This window comes from Strigops habroptila, unplaced genomic scaffold (genome assembly GCF_004027225.2).
Source record: "Strigops habroptila isolate Jane unplaced genomic scaffold, bStrHab1.2.pri NW_022045635.1_ctg1, whole genome shotgun sequence".
In the NCBI taxonomy this organism is placed as follows: domain Eukaryota; kingdom Metazoa; phylum Chordata; class Aves; order Psittaciformes; family Psittacidae; genus Strigops; species Strigops habroptila.
The window spans coordinates 113,419-130,376 of NW_022651111.1; the positions used below are offsets into that span (position 1 = coordinate 113,419).

Here is a 16,958-nt window from a genome sequence, read left to right on the forward strand (position 1 = left end):
GGGATGGTGGCACCATGGGGACATGGGCTCCAGGGGTGGTGGCACCATGGGGACATGGGCTTCGGGGTGGTGCCACCATGGGGACATGGGCTTTAGGGGATGGTGGCACCATGGGGACATGGGCTCCAGGGGTGGTGGCACCATGGGGACATGGGCTTCAGGGTGGTGGCACCATGGGGACATGGGCTCCAGGGGTGGTGCCACCATGGGGACACGGGCTCCAGGGGTGGTGGCACCATGGGGACATGGGCTCCAGGGGTGGTGGCACCATGGGGATATGGGCTCCAGGGGTGGTGCCACCATGGGGACATGGGCTTCAGGGTGGTGGCACCATGGGGACATGGGCTCCAGGGGTGGTGCCACCATGGGGACACGGGCTCCAGGGGTGGTGGCACCATGGGGATATGGGCTCCAGGGGTGGTGGCACCATGGGGACATGGGCTTTAGGGGATGGTGGCACCATGGGGACATGGGCTCCAGGGGCTTGGTGGCATCTCGCAGTCAGCTTGTCACCCTCACGTTAGTGGCACTTTGGGGTCACAGTGGCACCACCTCACGCCTGACACTCGGACTTCTTCTGGGTGGCCTGTGGGGACCAAAAGGAGCCTGAGGAGGTGACACAAGGTCTGGGTGTCCCCTCACCCTCCCCCCATGTCCCCAAGGCCAGACCTGGGTGACGCTGACGCCCGTCAAGGCCTCGATGGCGTTGGGCAGGCGGGTGACAACGTCCAGGACCTCCCCTGGGAGCCGCGAGACCCCGATGTCACCAGAGCCACCGGCCACCAGCGTCACCCGGCGTGTCCCCAACAGCGGCTGCGCCACCGCCTCGGCTGCCTGTGCCCGAAAGAGCCCAAAGTCACCCCAAAAGCTGAGCTCAGCACCCAAAGTCACCCCAAAATGGGAGCTCAGCACCCAAAACCACCCAAAGTCACCCCAAAACCTGAGCTCAGAAACCAAAATCACTCAAAGTCACCCCAAAAGCTGAGCTCAGCACCCAAATACAGAGACCCCCCAAACCCCCTGTATTCCACAGCAGGGACCCCACATCCATGGAGGAGACCCCAAAATACCCCATGGGGACCTACGAAATCCCCCCTTGAGACCCCAAATGCTCCCAGGGACCCCCCAAACCTCCACTATCCCATAATAAGGACCCTAAATCCATAGAGGGGACCCTAAAATACCCCATGGGGACACCTGAAATAACCACCCCCCCCCCCAAATTACCCACACCCCATAGCAAGGACCCCAAACTCGGGGGGGGAGCCCCAAAACACCCTGGAGGACCCCAAATACCCCCTGGGGACCCCTGATATCCCCTCTCGAGACCTCAAATCCCCCCATAGGGACCCCCCAACCCGGCCCCCCCATACCTGGGGCAGCCGCTGCAGCACCATCTCCACCACGGCCGCCTCCCGGTACTGCCCAAAGGCTTCAGCCTTGGCCGCTGCTTGTGCCGCTTCCGCCCTGGCCCGGGCGGCCACCGCGGCTGCTCGCGCTGCCCCTGTCACCTGCAGGGGACACCCGTGTCCCTCAGAGCCACCCCACAGCGGAGGAGGGTGTCCTCTGACCCACCAGTTGGGGGTCAGCACCCCATAAGTGGGTTCCCCCCCCCCCCCCAACTCACCCTCATGGCCTCAGCCTCAGCCTCTGCCTGTAGGATCACCTGGGACCTGCGGGGGGGGCGGAGCATCAGAGGGGGCGTGGCTTGGCTGGGTGTGGTCCAGGGGGGTGTGGCTTGGGATGGGAGGGGCTTATAGAAAGGGCGGGGCTGTCCCATGGGGGCGTGGCGTTGTGGGTGAAAGTCCTTAAAAGGGGCGGAGCTCCCTTTTAAGGGCAACGTGGTGGTTGGACCCGTTAGTGGGGGGTGTGGCTTGGTAGAGCTCTCTTAAAGGGGCAATGGCATCAAGTTAGGCAGTGGGTCTCACCCATGGGGGTGTGGCTTGGTAGAATGGGGCGGGGCTCCCCTCTTAAAGGGGCAATGGCTTCATACAGGGTGGTGGGGCACCCCAAGAAGGGGGTGGCTTAGTAAAGGATGGATCAGCCTCTTAAAGGGGTAATGGCTTTAGGCAGTGTGGTGGACCCACCAAGAAGAAGGCAGCTTAGTAAGCAAGGGTGGATCACCCTCTTAAAGGGGCAATGGCTTAAGACAGGGTGGTGGGACCCCCCAAAAAGATGGTGCCTTAGTCTGAAGGTGGGTCTCCCTCTTAAAGGGGCAATGTCTTCAGGCAGCGAGGTAGGACCCACCTACGTTGGGGTGTGGCTGGTAGGTTGGGTTGGGGCTCTCTCTTAAAGGGGCAATACTGCCCTTAAAGGGGCCATGGCCTCACCGCTGGGCCTCGGCCAGGCGCTCCAGCCGGTACCGCTCGGCCTCGGCGGGTTTGCGGACCGTGGCCTCCAGCTCCCGCTCCCGGCGGCCGATCTCGTGCTCCTGCAGCTGCGCCTTCTGCGCCCGCTCCACCACCAGCACCTGCGCCCGCTGCTCCTCGATCTGCTGCTTCGTCCTCGCCACCTACACACCCCGGGACACCCAGGTCTTGGGGGGGGGACACCCCAAGTGTTAGGGGAGAAACCACAATAGGGAGATTGGGGTGTCCTGGGGGGGGACCCCTGATGTTCTGGGGAGCCCTAAGGATCCTGGGAGGCTCAGATCTTTGGGGGGGACACCCCAAGTAATAGAGGAGAAACCAGAATGTGGAGATTGGGGGGGACCCCTGATGTTCTGGGGGGCCCTAAGGATCCTGGGAGACCCAGATCTTGGATGGGGGAAATCCCAAGTGATAGGGGAGATGCCGGCATCTGGAGGATGGGGGTGTCCTGCGGGGAGGGACCAAGTGTCCAAACCCAGGTCAAGGAGGGAGCCGGGTGAGTGGAAGGGGCTCCTGGTGGGGTCTGAAACATCCCAGGGAGGAGAGGCAGGGATGTGGGGGGGACACACACAGAGGGCTGTGGGGCAGCATGGCCGGGGGGGTACCTGCAGCTCATAGGCCAGGTCAGCTGTGGCTTTGCGGGCGCTGACGGCGGCATCGCACTGAGCCTGCTGCAGCTCGAAGTCCCGCTGGGCACGAGCCATGGCCGCCTCGCTGAGCAGCTGTGCTGAGACCTGCTCCTGCCGGGCACGTGCCTCCTGCGGGGACACGGGACACTGAGGGACATCATGGACGTGGGGGACATTTGGAGCCAGGGGAACATTGTGGGGCTGGAGAGGTTTGGGGACGCTTGGGAGCACTGAAAGATGGGGGGACACTAGGGGACAGGGGGGAAACCATGGGCATGGGGACATTGAGGGAGGACATGGGGCTTGGGGTGACATGGGGGGTATAGAGGGGGACATGGAGGACACCTGCGGGATGGGGACTTGAAGTGGGACAGGAGGACACAGGGGTTGGGGTGACATGGGGGGCCTCAGGGGTATGAGAAGGTGACATGGGGTGACAAGAAAATGACAAAGGGGTGGCATGCAGCTAACAAGGGGTGACATGGAGATGACAAGAGTGACACGGGGTGCAGGGCTCACGCGGATCCCGGCGTCCCTCTTGGCCTCGGCCTCCCCGACGCGGGCATCGCGCTGCACTTGTGCCGTGCGGCCCTTGCCCAGCGAGTGCAGGTAGTCCTGGGGACAGGGGACATGGGGACAAGGTCACCCCCCACTGTCCCACCAGCCCCAGGGGCCCTGTGGACAATGGGGATGGCCCTGGGCTTGTATGGTGCCCCCATGCCTGCTCATTGTCCCCACCCCTTGTCCCATTCAATGTTCATTTTCCCCATTCTATGGTCACTGTCCCCATCCCTTGTCCAATCCAATGGTCATTGCCCCCATCCCCTGGCCGCTGTCCCCATCCCCATATCCCCATCCCATTGTCACTGTCCCCATCCCTTGTCCCCATCCCGTGGTCACTGTCCCGATCCCATGGCCACTGTCCCCAACCCCATATCCCCATCCCATGGCCACTGTCCCCAACCCTTGTCCCCATCCCATTGTCACTGTCCCCATCCCATGGTCTCTGTCCCCATCCCTTGTCCCCATCCCATTGTCACTGTCCCCATCCCATGGTCTCTGTCCCCATCCCTTGTCCCCATCCCATTGTCACTGTCCCCATCCCATGGTCTCTGTCCCCATCCCTTGTCCCCATCCCATTGTCACTGTCTCCATCCTATGGTCACTGTCCCCATCCCCATATCCCCATCCCATGGTCATTATCCCCATCCCATGGCCACTGTCCCCATCCTTGACTGTCCCCCCATGCCCCCAGCGTCACCTGGTCATCGTGGATGTCCTTGAGGGTGTAGCTGACCACGCTGATGCCCATGTTGACGAGGTCGGACGAAGCCACATTGAAAACCTGCTCCGAGAACTTCTGACGGTCTTTGTAGATCTCCTGGGGAAGGGGCGGGGCTTAGGTGCAAGGGTGGGGCTAAAGAGGGGCGGTGCTTAAAGGGGTGTGGCCTCAGAGCAAGGGGCGGGGCTTCCACCAGGGGGCGGGGCTTGTATGGGGGCTTAGGGGGAAATGGGGCTCCCAAGAGACCCTGGGTCTTTGTAAAAGGGGGGTGGTCTGTCCGTCCCCCCCCCCCCTTACCTCCACTGTCATGTGGGCCATGATGGCGCGCTGGTGGCCCTCGAGGGTCTCCAGGGCGATCTGGGCGATCTCAGCCTCCGACTTGCCCAGGAACATCTGGCAGGCGGCCGCCAGCATCTCCTTGTTCTGCCCCTGGATCTTCACCTGCCCGCAGCGGGACACGCTCAGCCCCTGCACTGCGGACCCCCCCCCATTAAAACCTATGGGTCTGCTGTGACACAGCCCCTTTAAAACGCTGCTTCTCCATAGGAGTTGGGCCACCCATGGCAGCGCCTATTTAGGAGCTTAACGCTCTTTACAGGGATTTAGGGGGGCGACCACTATGGTGAAGGCTCTTTAAGATGCTGAGACTTGTGTGTGTGTCTGTGTCTGTGTGTGCATTGCCCTTTTAAGAGAGGGCTGCCCCTTTGGGGCAGGGGGGACCCACCACTACAAGACTCTTTTAAGGGGGTGCTGCCCCATAGAGACGTGGGGGGGGGGGAGGGGTCCACCATGACAGGACCCTTTTAAGGGGGGGCTTTTAGTGGAGGGGAGGAAGAGGAGAGAAAGGGGAAAAGGGAGGAAGAAGAAGGGGAAAGGGGGGAAGAAGAAGGGGAAAGGGAAGAAGAAGGGGAAAGGGAAGAAGAAGGGGAAAGGGGGGAAGAAAGAGAAAGGGGGGAAGAAAGGGAAAGGCGGGAAGAAAGGGAAAGGGGGGAAGAAGAAGGGGAAAGGGGGGAAGAAGAAGGGGAAAGGGGGAGATGCAGGAGTGGAAAGGGGGGGAGAAGGGAGAAGACCCCCCCCAGCAGCATTAGGTGGGTCCCACTTAAAAGGGGCTGCACCAAGTGCTCCTGGTGGGGGGGACACAGAGAGGGAAGGGGCAGACGGGGGGTACCTGCGCGATGCCGGTGACGGAGATGGGCACACCATGGCGGGTGTACACCTTCTCGCTGCGCACGTTGAGGGTCAGCGTGTTGAGGGAGATCCTGAGGGAGGGACAGGTCAACCCGCTGCTGAGTCCCCTCCATACCCCCCCCCCGCCATCGCTATCCCACCCCTCCTTCCCTGTATCCATCCCTATGGATACCTCCCCCATTCCCTGTATCCATCCCTATGGATACACAACCCCCCCCTCACCTCTGGATCTGCTGCAGGCACGGCACCACCAGCACCCTCCCCCCGGCCACCATGACGGGGGGGCTGCGGCAGAAACCTGCGGGGACAAACGTTGTCGTGGACGGACCCAGGCGCCCCCGGGAAGGGGTGTTATGGAGGGCGGGGGGGGGGGCGGATCCCAACTCACCCGACACCACCATGGCCTCGTTGGGGCCACACGTGAAGAACATCGCGGCGGGGACCCGGCCTGAGGCGCGGCGATGGCCGACCCCCCCCCCCTTTCACCTCCTCTCTGGAGCCGCCACCATCGTCCCTATTCCACCCAGCAACCGCTGACGTCACGAGAGCCTCGCCGCTCCCATTGGCTGCGCCGCAGAAAGGGCGGGAAGGTGGGAGGGGAAGGTGAAGAAGGAGGGAGGGACCCAGCCGCCATTTTGAGCCACCGCCGCCGCCATCTTGGGGCTGGGCCGGGGCTGAGGCCGCTGTTGGGAGGGGAAGGGGGCTGGGCCGGTGCCTGGAGCCGCCTCTGAGGGGGAATGGGCAAAGGGACCGGGTCTGGAGTCGGTGAAGTGGGGAGAAAGGGATGGAGGACGTCCCTCATAGCCCTGTGGGGGCTCCTGGGGGGTGTTAATGGAGGTCTGTTACGGTGGAAGCAACTCGCAGCAGAGCGATCCCAGTTTACAACATAACACATTATCAACAGAGCGGCTTTAATTGCAACTCAGCGTTTTAGCTTATAATTCCCCCCTTTGAGACCCACAAGTTACACACAGACCCCGCCAGTGCCACCATTGCGGACAGCAGCGATACCATTGCCTCATGCTATAAACGCAATCATTAGTCACAAACTGATTCTTTAACCATGGCCAATTCTGAGGTAATTCTGCAGGGATTTGGTGCAAAATCGCGTCTGTTCCCGGATTTTGGCCAAATCTGTGGTTATGATGGTACAAAAGCCGCCTTGGGGGCTGACGGCAACTTAAAGGCAAAGGGTTTGGCAATGCCATAGGATCATGGAATGGGTTGGGTTGGAAAAGAGCTTAAATCACCCAGTTCCAACCAGGGACACCTTCCACTAGAGCAGGTTGCTCCAAGCTGGCCCTGAAGGGATGGAGCATCCAAACCTTCTCCATTCAACCCATTCCAATGTCCCACCACCCTCAGGGTGAAGAACTTGCTTATCTCCAACCTCAATCTCCCCCTGTTCCAGTTTGAATTCATCACTCCATGTCCTATCACTGATGAAGGTCCTTCTCCAGCATCCTTGTAGCCCCCTTCAGACACTGGAAGCTGCCCTGAGGTCTCCATGCAGCTTCTCTTCTCCAGCCTTTCTCCAAGCTAAACACCCCCACTACCACCATCTACCCCTCACACGAGACTTGTTCTGCACACCTTCCAGCTCCATCTGATCTCTTTGTCTTCATAGGGTTGATGTGCCAGGCCCTGGGATCCATCTGCACCATGGGAGGGATCCCTGGGCTCCATCCAGCCCTCAGCCCCAAGGTAGAACCCATCGGAAAGAGGGACCAGCATTTATTGTGCAGTAGAACCTCAAGATTCGATCCATGGTCATTAACAGCGGTGCTTAATTAAGCAGGTAGCAGAAAAGCAGAAGGTCAGCAGCAAGAAGCCTCCAGTTGCAGGAGCTCGTCCAGCCCGTGCTGGTCCCTCGTGCAGGAGTTAAGCGCAAGTGTCTGCAGGGATGAAAGGAGGAGACACGTCACCCAGGGCTACATCCCTGTCCCCAGCCCGCTGCTCTGGGGGGTCTCGCTGTCCTCCTGCAGCCCATGGAGGCTCCATGGAGGAGCTGGGGCCACCCCATCGATGCCCACTGGTCCCACCTCATACCTGGTGGTGAGCTGGCAGAACCCATGTCCGTGCCTGCAAGAGAAAGAGCCGTGAGGGGACACCAGCAGAGACACCTCCAGAGACACCTCCAGAGACACCTCCTTTTCCATATGTCCCTACTACGGGGGGATGAGGGATTGGGAAACCGGAGCCACGGGGCCACCACAGTGCTGGATCTGCTGCCGGTCCTCACCTGAGGCCGTGTGGTAGCCATCCTTCCCCTTGTTCTTCTCTGCAGAGAGAAAGAGACATGAGCATCCACCATGGGGCTGGTTGGGGCTCCCCAGAGCAGCAGCTCCTGCCCTGCCTTCCTCCCGCACCCCTCTGCCTCGCCGGACACGGGTCCTTACTCAGTTTGTACTTCCAGAAGATCAGCCCGGTGACTGTGGCGATCATGATCATGACCACGGCAACAGCCACCAGCACCACGGTGGTGGAGTGGTCAGAGTGCGGCTCTGGAGGAAGAACAGGAGGATGAGGAGGTGGAAGGGGATCGACCCCCACCATGTGCTCCACCGGCCCCAAAGCCCCCCGGGCTCACCCCAGGCGTAGAGGCCGGGTTGGAGGAGGCTGGCGTGTTCCACCTGGCACCGGAACCTGTCCTTGTCCCTGGGGTTGGCCTCGATGGAGGCCCACGTGTAGTAGGTGCCATCACTGTTGGGTGCGATGCTGCCCCACAGGGTGTCCTGGTCCCGGATCTCGCCGTCCTTCAGCCAGCTGAGGCTGATGGGCCGCGGGTAGAAGCCGTGAGCGCGGCAGGTCAAGGTCAGGATCCCGTCCTCCTCCTCCTTTCCTGACACTCGGACCACGGGGGGCTCTGGGGATGGGATAGTGGTGAGGGATCAGACCACGCGCCCCGGCCCCGGTGTCCTCGTCTCGCCCTCACCTCTCCTCTCCAGCACGGCCTGCCCGTAGCGCACGTATTTCTTCAGCCACTCCACGCAGATGTTCTGCAGGTAGTTCTTCCAGCCCTCAGCGACAGCCCCGTCGTGTTCCCACTTCCTCTTGGTGATCTGCGCCGCCGCGTCCGCCGCGATGAACGTCATGGTGGCCATGTCGAAGGCGATGAAGTCCTTCCCGTCGTAGGCGAGCTGCCTGTACCCCCTGGTGCTCCCGTCATCCAGGAGGTCACAGCCGTACATCCGCTGCAGAGTGTGACCCCCTGGACCAGCACCAGCGAGATGGGGCTGAGGGGCTGCCCATGGAGCACATTCCAGCCCCACGGAGCACAACCCAGCCCCCCGGAGCCCATTCCACCCCACAGAGCCCCATCCCAGCCCCACACAACCCATCTTAGCCCCATGGAGCCCATTCCACCCCACAGAGCCCATCTTAGCCCCATGGAGCCCCATCCTAGCCCCACAGAGCCCCATCCCAGCCCCATAGAGCCCATCTTAGCCCCATGGAGCCCCATCCCAGCCCCACAGAGCCCATCTTAGCCCCATGGAGCCCCATCCTAGCCCCACAGAGCCCCATCCCAGCCCCACAGAGCCCCATCCTAGCCCCACGCAGCCCATCCCAGCCCCATGCATCCCCTTCCAACCTCTTGGAGTCCCATCCCAGCCCCATGCAGCCCCATCCCAGCCTCATGAATCCCTATCCCAGTCCCATAGAGCCCATCCCAGCCCAATGAATCCCTATCCCAGTCCCATAAAGCCCATCCCAGCCCCATGGAGCCCCATCCTAGCCCCACAGAACCACATCCGAGCCCCACGCAGCCCATCCCAGCCCCACTCAGCCCCTTCCAACCTTTTGGAGTCCCATCCCAGCCCCACGCAGCCCCATCCTAGCCCCACACAGCCCATCCCAACCCCATGCATCCCGTTCCAACCTCTTGGAGTCCCATCCCAGCCCCATGGAGCCCCATCCCAGCCTCATGAATCCCTATCCCAGTCCCAGAGAGCCCAGCCCAGCCCCATGGAGCCCCATATTAGCCCCGGAGCCCCATCCTAGCCCCATGCAGCCCATCCCAGCCCCACACAGCCGCATCCCAGCCCCACGCAGCCACTTCCAACCTCTTGGAGTCCCATCCCAGCCTCATGAATCCCTATCCCAGTCCCATAGAGCCCATCCCAGCTGCATGAATCCCTATCCCAGTCCCAGAGAGCCCAGCCCAGCCCCATGGAGCCCCATATTAGCCCCGGAGCCCCATCCTAGCCCCATGCAGCCCATCCCAGCCCCACGCAGCCGCTTCCAACCTCTTGGAGCCCCATCCCAGCCCCATGGAGCCCCATCCCAGCCTCATGAAGTGCCATCCCAGCCCCACACTCACCCCTGCTCTGGTTGTAGCGGTCCCGCGCTGTGTCCAGGTTCCCAGAGTCGATCTGCTGACTGCTCCGTGCGATCTGGGTTTGTCTATCCCAGTATTCCTGATCCACGTTGGCCTCAATCCAGTGTGTCTGGGGCTCCACCCGCTGACTCTCGCTGTCGTAGCGCACAAAGGGGTTCCCGTCCACATATCCCACCTCCTGGTACTGGGGAACCCCCGGGCTGGGCTCTGACACAGCGACATCGAAGTACCGCAGGGAATGGAGCACTGTGGGGACACAGAGGGTGACGAGGGGACACAGGGGTGAGGCTGCCCCGGGGTCCAGAGCGGGGTGACAGGGGGAATGTGACTGGTGGGGGGGTCCCTGTTCCCATGGAAGGGGAATCCAGGGGGGCCTGGTGCCAGGGAAAGGGCGGTCAGGGGCTGGGAGACCCGGGATTCATGGGGAGCGGGACCGGGGGTGTCATTAAAGCAGACCCAGGGGAGGGCTCTGGGGGGGCTGGTGCCTGGAAAAGGGGATCCAAGGGGGTCCCAGGGAGTGTTCCGAGGGGTTCCTGCTGCCCGGGAAGGGGAATCTGGGCGAGGGAGGGTCTGAGGAGGCACCACGGTACCCACAGAGGGGGAACAAAAGGCGTCCAGGGGGGTCCCAATGCCCAGGGGGTCACGGAGGGTGTCCTGGGACACGGGGAATGGGGCACCGGGGTCCGGGAAAGCGGCCCAGGGGGGCCCCGGGTCCCTCCGCCCGCGCTCACCTCTCGCCGCCCCACCGAGGTGCAGCAGGAGCAGGAGCCCCACGGCGCAGCCCGGCCCCATCGCGCTGCTCCGCTGAACACTGACCCTCGATCACCGCCACCAGCCCCGGTTTCCTCCTGCTCCATTGGCTCTGCCCCCGACCGCCCACCAATGGGAAGCCCGGACGGGTCCTGACGTCACCGGTTGCCGGGCAGATCCCATTTGCCGAGGTCGGGAAAGCGAAAGCGAAAGGGAAAGAGGCGGCGGTGTTCCCCCCTTCCCGGTGTTCCCCCCTTCCCCTTGTCCCCCATTCCCGGTGCCCCACATTCAAAATATCCCTCATTCCCAGTGTCGCCCATTCCCTCTCATCCCGCTCCCGGTGCCCCTTGTTCCCAGTGTCCCTCATGCCACGTTTAACTACGAGTAGAGTAAGTGTCTCACTAAGAGTAAGTGTTTGAGAGTAGAGTAAGTAAAGTAAGTGTCTGTGTAAGGGGAATAGAACAAAGGGTGTCAGCCTTGGTTTTGTGTGGGAGACGATGGAAACTATTTGATTATTGCCAAAGAGAAGTCACTGCTTGGCTGGAGAAGAAAGAGTTGAAGAAGCAGCAAAGTGCATTGTGCAATCAAGCAGAGCAACCCGGGTGGCCAGAAGCAGGAGAACAGAAAGATAAGGAGCTGGTTCTTTTGGGACTGTTTGTGAAACGACGAAGAATGTTGAAGAAACAAAACTGTAAACCAGGAAGTAAACATGATGTGATAAAATAGCTTGGTAGAAGAGTTAGAGCAACAGGCTAAAGATAGCTTTGCTGGAATGGTATAAAAGCTAGAGCAATAGGCAATAAAGTGATTCGCTGCATGAAGATGCTCTGAGCCCTTGCCTTTCATACGCCACAAATGGCGCCTGAACTGGGACCTTAAAGAGACTGCAATGACTGTACCAGTGGTGTAGCTCAGCCGAATGATGGAGCTGAAAGGAAGCTCGAGAGATGGAGCTGAAAGGAAGCTCAAGAGACAGAGCTCAAAGGAAGCTCGGGAGACGGAGCTGAAAGGAAGCTCGAGGTGCACCATAATTGCCATTCTGCAGGACAGAACGTAAAGACAAAGCTGAACTGAAGCTCAAGAGATGGAGCTGAAAGGAAGCTCGAGAGATGCAGCTGAAAGGAAGCTTTAGAGATGGAGCTGAAAGGAAGCTCGAGAGATGCAGCTGAAAGGAAGCTTTAGAGATGGAGCTGAAAGGAAGCTTGAGAGATGGAGCTGAAAGGAAGCTCGAGGTGCACCATAATTGCCATTCTGCAGGACAGAACGTAAAGACAAAGCTGAACTGAAGCTCAAGAGATGGAGCTGAAAGGAAGCTCGAGAGATGCAGCTGAAAGGAAGCTTTAGAGATGGAGCTGAAAGGAAGCTTGAGAGATGGAGCTGAAAGGAAGCTCGAGGTGCACCATGATTACCATTCTGCAGGATAGAAGGTAAGTGGCTGAGAACCTGATGAGGAAGACCATCACAGTTATCCTGATATCAGCAGCTCAGTCTGGAAGTAATGCACCGTCTGCTTGAAGCTCAGCATCGGCCCGTATCGGGTCTGCAACTTGTGACTTTGTTGGAATGGATCCATGATAAAGTGCCCGACATTCCAGCTGGCGGCACTTTCCAAATCCCCGCTTGGCAAATTGTTGGTAAACGGCTGCATGATGCTGCTTCAAACGGGGACCCCACAGCAGGGAAGCATTTGGCAACCTGGTGGCAGATCATGGCCACTCTTTGCCAGGTACAGGCCAGCGCTGCCGCTGATGCCGTCACGTCTAAGGAAGCTACTGATGGTCGTGAGGGGGTAAAACCTCCTGAAGCCTCATCACCAGCTGCCCCCCCCCGCACCCTCTTCTGTCTCCCCATCTGCGCCTCCTTTGTTGTCACAGTCCTCACCGCTGACCACGACGATCCTCATGGTGCAAGCGCCTCTATTGGAAACGGCTGAGTTGGGTGATGACCCTGATAACCCTGATGATCCTGACGACCCTACGGACCCCTTGGTCCTGGTTTTGTAGATCTGGAGAAGGAGCCGGGCTTGTTTCCTCCCCCTGCTGAGTTACAGACATTTACAGGGAAGCAGTGGTGGGGTCCGGAGGACCCATGGCAGGACTGCAGGCAAGAAGCTCTTGAGCGAGGGGCCATGGGGGTAGCGGTGGCGTGCCCGGTTGTCTGTGGGCCACCCCAGGCTCCCGAATGGCAACCGTTGCCTTATCAGGCTGTTAAAGAGTTGTGTACGGTTGTTCGGGAAAGAGGAATTCATAGTACATTTGCCGTGTCCCTTCTTGAAGCGACAGCAGAATCTGATGTATTTACACCTCATGACTGGAAATCATTGCTTCCTATGGTGCTCACCCCAATTCATGATGTGGATGTCCGACTTTCGCGAGCAGTGTGTGGTGACCTCGATAGACAATCTTAATCGGGCACTTGCTATTTCCTCTGAGCAATTAGCTGGGGAGAATAATTATGCAGCTCCCATTGCACAAGCTGGGTATCCGAGGGAGGCTTATTTACAGATTAATTAGGCTGCACTTAAAGCAGTCCGGAAAATACCTGAGTCCGGACACGCCTCTAGTGAACTTTTGCCAAGGTTTTGCAGGGTCCGAAGGAGCCGTATCCTGTCTTTGTCGATCTCCTTCAAAATGTTTTACAACGACAGGTTGAGCATGAGGAGGCTCGAGAGTTATTACTAAAGCAATTAGCATATGATAATGCCAACGACGACTGCAAGCGAGCGTTACAGCCTCTTCGCAGTATAACCCTGCCTTGGCAGATATGGTTCGAGCGTGTCAGAATACAGGAACCACAGGACAGGGAAGGGGGGAACATCGGGAAGGGGGGAACACCGGGAAGGGGGGAACACCGGGAAGGGGGGAACACCGCCGCCTCTTTCCCTTTCGCTTTCGCTTTCCCGACCTCGGCAAATGGGATCTGCCCGGCAACCGGTGACGTCAGGACCCGTCCGGGCTTCCCATTGGTGGGCGGTCGGGGGCAGAGCCAATGGAGCAGGAGGAAACCGGGGCTGGTGGCGGGGATCGAGGGTCAGTGTTCAGCGGAGCAGCGCGATGGGGCCGTGGGGCTCCTGCTCCTGCTGCACCTCGGTGGGGCGGCGAGAGGTGAGCGCGGGCGGAGGGACCCGGGGCCCCCCTGGGCCGCTTTCCCGGACCCCGGTGCCCCATTCCCCGTGTCCCAGGACACCCTCCGTGACCCCCTGGGCATTGGGACCCCCCCTGGACGCCTTTTGTTCCCCCTCTGTGGGTACCGTGGTGCCTCCTCAGACCCTCCCTCGCCCAGATTCCCCTTCCCGGGCAGCAGGAACCCCTCGGAACACTCCCTGGGACCCCCTTGGATCCCCTTTTCCAGGCACCAGCACCCCCAGAGCCCTCCCCGGGATCTGCTTTAATGACACCCCCGGTCCCGCTCCCCATGAATCCCGGGTCTCCCAGCCCCTGACCGCCCTTTCCCTGGCACCAGGCCCCCCTGGATTCCCCTTCCATGGGAACAGGGACCCCCCCACCAGTCACATTCCCCCTGTCACCCCGCTCTGGACCCCGGGGCAGCCTCACCCCTGTGTCCCCTCGTCACCCTCTGTGTCCCCACAGTGCTCCATTCCCTGCGGTACTTCGATGTCGCTGTGTCAGAGCCCAGCCCGGGGGTTCCCCAGTACCAGGAGGTGGGATATGTGGACGGGAACCCCTTTGTGCGCTACGACAGCGAGAGTCAGCGGGTGGAGCCCCAGACCCACTGGATTGAGGCCAACGTGGATCAGGAATACTGGGATAGAGAAACCCAGATCGCACGGAGCAATCAGCAGATCAACTCCAGGAACCTGGACACGCTGCGGGATCGCTACAACCAGAGCAGGGGTGAGTGTGGGGCTGGGATGGCACTTCATGAGGCTGGGATGGGGCTCCATGGGGCTGGGATGGGACTCCAAGAGGTTGGAAGGGGCTGCGTGGGGCTGGGATGGGGCTGCGTGGGGCTAGGATGGGGCTTTGTGGGGCTAGGATGGGCTCTCTGGGACTGGGATAAGGATTCATGCAGCTGGGATGGGCTCTATGGGACTGGGATAGTGATTCATGAGGCTGGGATGGGGCTCCATGGGGCTGGGATGGGACTCCAAGAGGTTGGAATGGGATGCATGGGGCTGGGATGGGCTGCGTGGGGCTAGGATGGGGCTCCATGGGGCTGGGATGGGCTCTATGGGACTGGTATAGGAATTCAGTGGGCTGGGGTGGGCTCCATGGGGCTAAGATGGGCTCCGTGGGGCTGGGATGAGGCTCTGTGGGGTGGAATGGGCTCCGGGGGGCTGGGTTGTGCTCCATGGGGCTGGAATGTGCTCCATGGGGCAGCCCCTCAGCCCCATCTCGCTGGTGCTGGTCCAGGGGGTCACACTCTGCAGTGGATGTGCGGCTGTGACCTCCTGGATGACGGGAGCACCAGGGGGTACGATCAGGATGCCTACGACGGGAAGGACTTCATCGCCTTCGACATGGCCACCATGACGTTCATCGCGGCGGACGCGGCGGCGCAGATCACCAAGAGGAAGTGGGAACACGACGGGGCTGAAGCTGAGCACAGGAAGAACTACCTGCAGAACATCTGCGTGGAGTGGCTGAAGAAATACGTGCGCTACGGGCAGGCCGTGCTGGAGAGGAGAGGTGAGGGCGAGACGAGGACACCGGGGCCGGGGCGCGTGGTCTGATCCCTCACCACTATCCCATCCCCAGAGCCCCCCATGGTCCGAGTGTCAGGAAAGGAGGAGGAGGACGGGATCCTGACCTTGACCTGCCGCGCTCACGGCTTCTACCCGCGGCCCATCAGCCTCAGCTGGCTGAAGGACGGCGAGATCCGGGACCAGGACACCCTGTGGGGCAGCATCGCACCCAACAGTGATGGCACCTACTACACGTGGGCCTCCATCGAGGCCAACCCCAGGGACAAGGACAGGTTCCGGTGCCAGGTGGAACACGCCAGCCTCCTCCAACCCGGCCTCTACGCCTGGGGTGAGCCCGGGGGGCTTTGGGGCCGGTGGAGCACATGGTGGGGTTCGATCCCCTTCCACCTCCTCATCCTCCTGTTCTTCCTCCAGAGCCGCAGTCTGACCACTCCACCACCGTGGTGGTGGTGGCTGTTGCCGTGGTCATGATCATGATCGCCATCGTCACCGGGCTGATCTTCTGGAAGTACAAACTGGGTAAGGACCCGTGTCCGGCGAGGCAGAGGGGTGCGGGAGGAAGGCAGGGCAGGAGCTGCTGCTCTGGGGAGCCCCAACCAGCCCCATGGTGGATGCTCATGTCTCTTTCTCTCTGCAGAGAAGAACAAGGGGAAGGATGGCTACTACATAGCCTCAGGTGAGGACCGGCAGCAGATCCAGCACTGTGGTGGTCCCGTGGCTCCGGTTTCCCAATCCCTCATCCCCCCGTAGTAGGGACATATGGAAAAGGAGGTGTCTCTGGAGGTGTCTCTGCTGGTGTCCCCTCACGGCTCTTTCTCTTGCAGGCACGGACATGGGTTCTGCCAGCTCACCACCAGGTATGAGGTGGGACCAGTGGGCATCGATGGGGTGGCCCCAGCTCCTCCATGGAGCCTCCATGGGCTGCAGGAGGACAGCGAGACTCCCCGAGAGCAGCGGGCTGGGGACAGGGATATAGCCCCGGGTGACGTGTCTCTTCCTTTCATCCCTGCAGAGACTTGCGCTTAACTCCTGCACACTCTTGAGCACGTAGCAGGTGATCCTTGAATACCGACCAGCAGTCTTGGGCCCCCCTGCCCTCTAGGACTGTATCCCATGAAACCTTACTAAGGAGGTTCCTGAAGAGGCCAAAAGTCTGCTTTCTTGAAGTCCAGGGCAGTGAGCTTGCTGCATGCCCTTCTCACCGTCCTGAGGATCTCAAACTCAACCATCTCGTGATCACTAGAGCCAAGGCTGCCCTGGAGCGTTACATTTCCAACCAGTCCCTCCCTGTTGGTGAGCACAAGGTCCAGCATGGCACCTCTCCTCGTCGGCTCCTCTACTGCTTGAAAGAGGAAGTTGTCTTCCACACAATTGAGGAACCTCCTGGATTGCTTGTGCCGGGCCGTACCGTCCCTCCAACAGATGTCAGGATGGTTGAAGTCCCCCATGAGGACCAGGGCCTGCGAGCGTGAGGCTGCTCCTATCTGTCTGTAGAGCGCTTCATCCACAGAGTCCTCTCGATCAGGCGGCCTGTAACAGATCCCCACTGTAATGTCCCCTGTTGCTGTTTTCCCTTTGATCCTGACCCACAAACACTCTGTTACCTCATCACCCATCCCCAGACAGAGTTCCATACTCTCTAGCCTATCACTGACATAGATAGCAACGCCCCCTCCCCGTCTGCCTGGCCTGTCTTTTCTAAACAGCCTGTAACCTTCCATTCCAACACTCCAGT

General features: G+C 60.5%; 3 protein-coding genes across 3 annotated transcripts; 1 reads left to right on the forward strand and 2 right to left on the reverse strand.

Moving 5' to 3' along the window:
- Positions 1-384: 384 nt before the first annotated feature.
- FLOT1 (flotillin 1) lies at positions 385-6,002 on the reverse strand. The gene is made up of 12 exons (XM_030475361.1): positions 5,857-6,002; positions 5,691-5,766; positions 5,449-5,539; positions 4,578-4,721; positions 4,260-4,379; positions 3,518-3,613; positions 2,975-3,127; positions 2,331-2,512; positions 1,628-1,673; positions 1,374-1,511; positions 670-834; positions 385-586 (listed from the first exon to the last, which is right to left on the reverse strand). The coding sequence occupies exons 1-12, from the start codon at positions 5,897-5,899 to the stop codon at positions 554-556; spliced, it is 1,287 nt and encodes a 428-aa protein (XP_030331221.1). The 5' UTR covers positions 5,900-6,002; the 3' UTR covers positions 385-553.
- A 356-nt stretch (positions 6,003-6,358) lies between these two features.
- LOC115603461 (class I histocompatibility antigen, F10 alpha chain-like) lies at positions 6,359-10,665 on the reverse strand. Its single transcript, XM_030475362.1, has 8 exons — positions 10,539-10,665; positions 9,790-10,053; positions 8,404-8,679; positions 8,059-8,334; positions 7,868-7,972; positions 7,711-7,749; positions 7,518-7,550; positions 6,359-7,363 (listed from the first exon to the last, which is right to left on the reverse strand). Exons 1-8 carry the CDS (start codon positions 10,597-10,599, stop codon positions 7,350-7,352), a joined length of 1,068 nt encoding a protein of 355 aa, XP_030331222.1. The 5' UTR covers positions 10,600-10,665; the 3' UTR covers positions 6,359-7,349.
- Positions 10,666-11,479: 814 nt separating this feature from the next.
- LOC115603445 (class I histocompatibility antigen, F10 alpha chain-like) lies at positions 11,480-16,199 on the forward strand. The gene is made up of 10 exons (XM_030475339.1): positions 11,480-11,610; positions 12,284-12,338; positions 12,432-12,545; positions 13,145-13,661; positions 14,148-14,411; positions 14,931-15,206; positions 15,276-15,551; positions 15,638-15,742; positions 15,861-15,899; positions 16,048-16,199. Exons 1-10 carry the CDS (start codon positions 11,480-11,482, stop codon positions 16,197-16,199), a joined length of 1,929 nt encoding a protein of 642 aa, XP_030331199.1.
- Positions 16,200-16,958: the final 759 nt, after the last annotated feature.

Bases quoted from the DNA above. Each gene is read 5' to 3' on its own strand.
- LOC115603461 (XM_030475362.1), bottom strand. From the start codon at position 10,599: ATGGGGCCGGGCTGCGCCGTGGGGCTCCTGCTCCTGCTGCACCTCGGT. The intron at 10,054-10,538 runs GTGAGCGCGGGC...GTGTCCCCACAG, and splicing joins CCTCGGTGGGGCGGCGAGAG to TGCTCCATTCCCTGCGGTAC. The intron at 8,680-9,789 runs GTGAGTGTGGGG...GTGCTGGTCCAG, and splicing joins CCGCTACAACCAGAGCAGGG to GGGGTCACACTCTGCAGCGG.
- FLOT1 (XM_030475361.1), bottom strand. From the start codon at position 5,899: ATGTTCTTCACGTGTGGCCCCAACGAGGCCATGGTGGTGTCGG. The intron at 4,722-5,448 runs GTACCCCCCGTC...CGCTGCGGGCAG, and splicing joins CCGTCACCGGCATCGCGCAG to GTGAAGATCCAGGGGCAGAA. The intron at 587-669 runs GTCTGGCCTTGG...TGGTCCCCACAG, and splicing joins CGGGCGTCAGCGTCACCCAG to GCCACCCAGAAGAAGTCCGA.
- LOC115603445 (XM_030475339.1), top strand. From the start codon at position 11,480: ATGGAGCTGAAAGGAAGCTCGAGAGATGGAGCTGAAAGGAAGCTCAAG. The intron at 11,611-12,283 runs GTAAAGACAAAG...ACTCTTTGCCAG, and splicing joins GCCATTCTGCAGGACAGAAC to GTACAGGCCAGCGCTGCCGC. The intron at 14,412-14,930 runs GTGAGTGTGGGG...GTGCTGGTCCAG, and splicing joins TCGCTACAACCAGAGCAGGG to GGGGTCACACTCTGCAGTGG.